This window comes from Hemicordylus capensis, chromosome 7, assembly GCF_027244095.1.
Source record: "Hemicordylus capensis ecotype Gifberg chromosome 7, rHemCap1.1.pri, whole genome shotgun sequence".
NCBI lineage: Eukaryota > Metazoa > Chordata > Lepidosauria > Squamata > Cordylidae > Hemicordylus > Hemicordylus capensis.
This window is the reverse complement of record NC_069663.1, coordinates 21,373,496-21,380,028: the sequence shown is the minus strand read 5'-3', so window position 1 is coordinate 21,380,028 and position 6,533 is coordinate 21,373,496. Positions and strand designations below refer to the sequence as shown.

The 6,533-nt window shown below is 55.4% G+C and overlaps 1 protein-coding gene across 2 annotated transcripts in view; it reads right to left on the bottom strand.

Annotated features, from left to right (window-relative positions):
• The window catches only part of USF2 (upstream transcription factor 2, c-fos interacting), a 25,851-nt gene extending 19,698 nt beyond the window's left edge, over nucleotides 1–6,153 (bottom strand). Inside the window, exon 1 of one of the 2 annotated variants that reach the window (XM_053267240.1) lies at nucleotides 5,651–6,153. In XM_053267240.1, the coding sequence (XP_053123215.1) occupies nucleotides 5,651–5,703 (53 nt within the window). In that variant the 5' untranslated portion in view covers nucleotides 5,704–6,153. The remainder of the gene's footprint in view (nucleotides 1–5,650) is intronic. The other variant, XM_053267241.1, reaches the window with a different exon arrangement.
• Nucleotides 6,154–6,533: the final 380 nt, after the last annotated feature.

Sequence of the window (6,533 nt, the reverse complement as noted above, 5' to 3'; positions counted from 1 at the left end):
AATTCGAAGTCTAAATTTAGGAGCTGGTCACAGCAGAGCCACTCAATGCCTTACAGCAGGAGTAGCTATTGGACTACAACTCCCATAATGCCCCCCAACATCCGGACACCCAAGTTTGAGAACATCTGCCTCAGCAAAACTAGAAGGATTTCAGAGCTCATCTAAGAATGGGAAGAGAGGGGGCTGGGTGGATTCCCCCAAGGAGAAAAATCTTAGGATTTCGGGGCCACCACCCAAGAGGCCCTGCCTCTGGTATACCCGTCAAACATATACAAACACCGAGGATCAAAAGATGAACTTATGCAAATTGGCTCATTTGCATAAATCTACATCCGTGGCAGACTCCCACTTCCCTGGGTGTCAAATTCAGACTCACGGGATGCAAAATGCATTCGTTTCGTGGCACACCCCAGCTCTCGCTTCGCCCGATACGAGCCCTCGCTTCGCAGTCACGCCGCCTCCCTTCCGAGGGATCACGATACCCAGCCGGAGCTTCCCCACAGGCTGGAGAGACCTGTGCTGACGCCTGCCACAGAGTCCGAATTAATACCCTTTGCTTTTGCGGCAAAAGGAGGAAGGGTGGCAGGCGGCCGCCTCCGGAATCGGAACGCATTCTCCTCTCTCTTAATCCTTCTCACTGGCAGAGAGAGATAAGGCTTGTCTCTCGGTCAGAGTTGGGCAGAGCTGCAGGGAGACGCCGCTGCCGACGGGGAAAGACGCCCGAAGCCACGCAGAGAGGTTAAGTTAGAGTCGCCCAGCCGGCTGTGTGAATGAAGCAAGCTCTGTGGACCCCCGCGAAGGGAGTCAATGGGCCGCTAGGGCCGGCAAACCCGCGACTGTCTTGACCCCCGGGGCACAGGGCTTTTGTTCCTGGCTTCATTTCGGGGCACACCAAATTCTGCATTTTCTCACTGAGCTCACACAACGCATTTCCGTTGAAATGGCAAGATGGCCCCGTTCAATTATTTATTACATGCCCACCGCTGTCCTCTCTCGAAGCGGCTCGCCGCGGTTCTGTTTCCCCTCTTTTAACACAACAACCCTGCAGGGTAGTTTGCGGTGAGCAGAGATGCCGATCGACCCAGAAAGCTCTACATAGGTGTTGGGGTTTGGACCTGGGCTTCCCTAGCCCTGATCCAGGGCGCCACAACTTGGGCCCTCCAGCTCTCGCTGAACTACAACAGCCAGCATCCCCCCCACACAGTGGCCAATAGCCATGGATGATGGGAGTTGTAGTCCAACCACCACTACAGGGCCAAAGTGCCAAAGCCCTGTAGTCCAACGCTAACCGATATGCCACATGGCCTCCCTGTATCCCATTCTCTCGCTTGTCCGCCGAGACTGGGCTTGGGAGCAGAACCACATTTTCTGAAGGTGGGGCTGGAGATGGGTTTCCTCCATGCCTGTTCATTTGGAACTCGGGCAGCAACAGGAAACCATACATGGATGCTTATTAGCTCTCCTCCCAAAATGACATCCTGCCCGTATACTGGGGATAGCCCCAGAAAATCGGCACAGAGGAGATCTGAATTTCAACAATATATATATTTACTTATTTAATGTATATACCGGCCGACTCCAAGGGCTCCAGGTGGTATATACATTTGTGGCTGGGGACGGGGCCCCCTCGCTCTTAGGGGAGTGATTCCCAACCAGGGCGCCACCAGATGTTGCTGAACTACAACTCCCATCATTCCCAACTACAACTTATAGCAGCTGGGGGTGATGGGCATTGTAGTTCAGGAACCCTGCTCAACTCTGGCCCTCCTGCAGATGGTGGCCTACAACGCCCGACGATCCCTGGCTACTGGCCACGGTGGCAGGGGATGCTGGGAGTTGTAGTCCAAAAACAGCTGGGGGGCCCTAAGTTGGGCAGTCCTGCCTTTAGGGGAGGGGGGCCCTCACCCAGGGGAAGAACCTCCGCATGCCTGCATGCAGTCCGTTCCAGATTCACTCCCTGGCAGCATCTCCGGGAAGGCCTGGGAGAGACTCCTGCCTGAAACTTCGGAGAGCCGCTGCCAGTCAGTGTTGACCAGGGGTAGGCAACCTCGGCTCCCCAGCTGTTACTGAACCACAATACCCATCACCCTCAGCCACCATTTAGTCTCACAGGGGGATGATGGGAGTTGTAGTTCAGCAACAGCTGCGGTGACAAGGTTGCCTAGCCCTGGTGTGGGCAATATTGAGCTAGATGGAGAGGCCGTTTCCAAAGACTGCCTCTCTTAAAGCCTCCCCTCCCCGGACGCCTCTTCTACTCGCTTCTCTTCCGCCCAAAGCGTAGGCAATGTAGGGCATGCTATATGCAGAGGCCCAAAACCTAATTCTGCACAAACTGGGACGATGCTTTTCCTGGCTCTTGGGAAACGGTCCTCCTGGTTCTCCACCCCTGGTGCCCTTGCTTTTATTAGCAGCCACGATGTAGCTGGTTTCCAATTATCCCGATATCCTGCAGGGATGGGGATGGGGAGAGATACGAAAAGGAATACAAAAGATCACCTCCACGGTTTGCTAGAGGGGGAGGCACCCACCCAACGAGAGGTCTTCCTCAAGCTGGTTTAGAGAGAGGCACGTCGACGAACCTGTCACAGGCAGCTGCCATATACTGAGTCAGACCCTCGGTCCATCCAGCTCAGTATTGTCTACACAGACTGGCAGCGGCTTCTCCAAGGTTGCAGGCAGGAGTCTCTCTCAGCCCTACCTAGGAAATGCTGCCAGGGAGGGAACAGGGAGTTGTAGTCAATAACATCTGGGAATCCCCGTCCGAGAGGAAACTGTACACAATACTGAGCTAGATGGACTAATATTCCAACTCGGTATATGGCAGTGTCCTATGCTCCAGAGACAGTATAGCTCCGAATCCAAGATGCTGCCAGCAAACCACGGCGGAGGGGGTTGCTTTCATGCCACACACCAGTCCTTGACCCTTTTCTTTGGATTCGGAGCCAGTCCCAAAATATGCCAGAGGATGGGCATACGACAAAATGACCTGGCTTAATGAAGGGCACTGTGGAAAGGTAAAGAAAAGGAAAGTGTGCCGTCGAATCGGTGTCGACTCGGGGCGACCAGAGAGCCCTGTGGTTGTCTTTGGTAGAATCCAGGAGAGGTTTACTATTACCTCCTCCCGCGCAGTCTGAGATGATGCCTTTCAGCATCTTCTTATATCGCTGCTGCCCGATAGAGGTGTTTCCCATAGTCTGGGAAACATACCAGTGGGAATTCGAACCTGCAACCTCTGGCTTGCTAATCAAGTCACTTCCCCACTGCGCCATTAGGTGGCTGCGGGGAATAAATGGCCTTCTCTTTGCCCCCTTACAAACTAGATGGACCAATGATGGGACTCTAAGACAGCTTCTTATGCTTCACAACCTTTCACCCATCAATCAAGCCGTTTTAGGCCTAAGGAGCCTGCTTATGCCAGTGATTCCTCCAACAGGGAATCCCAGATGTTGTTGACTTCAACTCCCAGCACCCTCAGCCAACGCCCACTGCAGCTAGGGATTCTGGGAGCTGTAGTCAACAGCATCCGGGATTCCCTCTTACAGGGAACACTGCTATGAACCATTGGTCCACACTGCATTCAGTATTGCCTACACCAGACCTTGGCAAGTTCTATTTGGCTCTCGGAGCCAGCCCAGAAATTTAGGAGACGGACCAGTCGAGCAATGGCTACTAGCCTTGATGGCGATAGGCTACCACCAGGTTCAGAGGGAGGGCCCCTCTGAATAGGCAGTAGGGGGGGCATGCCTTCCTCTCTGGCTGGTGGGCTTCCCAGAGGCATCTGGTGGGCTACAGTGGGAAACGGGATGCTGGACTAGATGGGCTTCCTTGGGCCCGATCCAGCAGGACGCCTCTTGTGCTCTTTCCCTGGAGGGTAACTCAGCCCTGCAAATAAGCCCTCCCAAAGTTCCTAGTCCACAACGACTTTGTAAACCGCCCTGAGCCAGTTTTGGAAAGGTGGTATATAAATCAAATAAACAAACAATAAATAACCCATCTGCCACACATATCTGTGTTATGAATACGGCGAATATTTATATACCACTTTTCAATAACTGCTCCCAAAGCAGCTTATATAGAAATAAACTAATAAATCAAATAAACCAATAAATAAATAAACAGGCACCCTGTCCCCAAAGAGCTCACAATGTAAACAAGAAACCTAAGATAGACACCAGCAACAGCCACTGAAGGGAGGCTGTGCTGGGGATGGATAGGGTCAACTGCTCTCCTCCTGCTAAATAAAGAGAACCAACCCCTTTTTAAAAAGGTGCCTCTTTGCAGGAGTTACACGTTAGCGGCTCACAGTGCATCCACAGCATAAATGAGAAACACCACCCATACTCGCTGCTAATTTACAAAACCTCCCTGAACACCTGGTCGCCCAGAGTCCAACTTGACTCACCCAAGGCGAGCAACTACCTGGCCTGTTTATAAACCCGGGTATGCGCCAGCCCGGAGACGCACGCCAGGCACAATTTTCCCCAGGCTAACCTCCCCCATCACCCCAGCATACAATACACTGCTTGGTGCCAAGATCGGCTACCTGCGGGGTTCTTGAGGCACACAGAGGGCTGCTTTACACATCTGGCAGCAACACCAAACCCAGGCGGGCCATTACGTGGACAATGGGCGAGCGCCACATCAGATCCCAGCCCTCTGTCCAGCATGGCCTGTGTGTGTGTAACATTCACACCTGATGTTTCTAAGCGTGTCCTTAAAATGCCACAAGTGCAGAGAGCTCTGGGAACCTGTGAAGGCACCCTCGTGACAAGCCCCAGTAGGGCAGAGCCTGGCCCGTTCCCTATCCCACCTTGTGAGGCCTGCCATTCTAGCAACATGACCAGCACTACTCTTTTCAACCAAAGTTCCCTAGGCAGTTTGCATCGAGAAATCTAATAAAATAAAGATGGCTCCCTGTCCCCAAAGGGCTCACAATCTGAAAAAAGAAAAGAAAAGAAAGAAACATAAGACAGACAGTGGCAACAGCCACTGGAGGGATGCTGTGCCGGGGACGGATAGGGCCAGTTGCTCTCCCCCTGCTCAAGAAAGGAAACCACCACTTAATAACGAGGTGCCTCTTCCAGCCCACCCCACTTTGTTCCTGGCACTGAAAACACTCGAAATGCCTTTCACTCCAATCTACCGCTCCAGGGGCAAAGACAGAATCAAGGCTTCCCCAGTCCCACCTGACAATATATTTAAGGTCTTGAGGGGTAATATGGGTAGGGGTTTTTTTGGGGGGGGGGCTTTCCCTGTGTGTGTGTGCAGAAGGAGAAGAGACCCCTCTGTGTGTTTGGAGGAGGGGGGGTCCTCTTCTCCCTTCCCTTCTCAGCCCGCCGACAGAGCGTCCTGCTGGCCACAGCCTTCCTTTCCTCCCACTGGCTCCCACCCGCACCCCCAAATCAGCTCCCTCCCCCAGCCCACCCCGATCCTCGAGAGTTCCTCTTCCAAGCTCTGCCCTGTCCTCCATTTTGTTCTCCCCCTCTCTTTCCTCTGCTGCCGCCGCCGCCAGAGGAGGAGGATCATAGCTGGTTCTCTCTCCCCTCCCCCTCCCTGGGTAGGCCGAGGAAGGGCAGGGAGGCTCGGGCCCCGAAAAAGGAGGAGAAAGGGCTCTCCGGGTGGCGGCGGGTCGTGAGAACCCTCCTCTTACCTGGAAGCAGCGGAGGCGGTGGCTGTGTCCAGGCCGGGATCCAGCATGTCCATGGGGGGAGAGGGGAGGGGGGAAGGGGGAGGGAGGGAGAGGGGGGACACCCCGCAACACCAGGGGGAAAGGGGTGGGTGAGGGGGAGGCAGGAGAAGGAGGGAATGAGTTTTAAATCTCACGCCGGATGGAGGTAGAGGGGACGCGGAGGAGACACGGGAGCCGAGGCGCTGATCACGGGGACAAACACTCGGGTCATGTGAGGAGGAGAGAGCGAGAGAGATTCTCTCCCTCCCTTCCTTCCCCAGCTGGGAGCCCGGGACACGTGAGGGGGAAGAGACGGGAGAGCGTGGGAGCCCGAGCCCGAGGAGGAAGCCGAGGAGACGGCTGCGAGAGCCCTGCTGCTGCGGATCGAACGTCCGCGGCCTGCTCGGGGCGTCGGGCCAGCAGCAGCAGCAGCAGCAGCGGATGGAACGTTGCAACAATCCGGAGAGGGAGGGGGAGGGGATAGAACGTTGCGACGATCCGGGGCGGGGGAAGCGGGCGGGGGAGGGGTGGAAATGGAACGTTGCCTACAAGCGGGTGGAACGTTGGGCGCTCAGATCGAACGTTGCGACGGCGTGGGCGGGGGAGGGGTGCGGGTTGCTCTTTTTAAATTTTTTTTATTTTAGAACGCTGCAGCAGCAGCAGCGGCAGCCCCGCGGGGAAGGAGCGAGGAACCTTGCAATGGCGGCGGCACCGCTGCGAGCCTGGGGAGGAGGGAGGGAGGCGCTCGCTCGGGCGGTGGAGGCCTGGCCTCCCTCCACCCCTCCATGGTCCCTAGGACGCGTGCGCACACGCTCAAGGATCCAGGCAGCTCCTGTTGTCGGGCCGAGCGGGGAAGCCAAGAGGA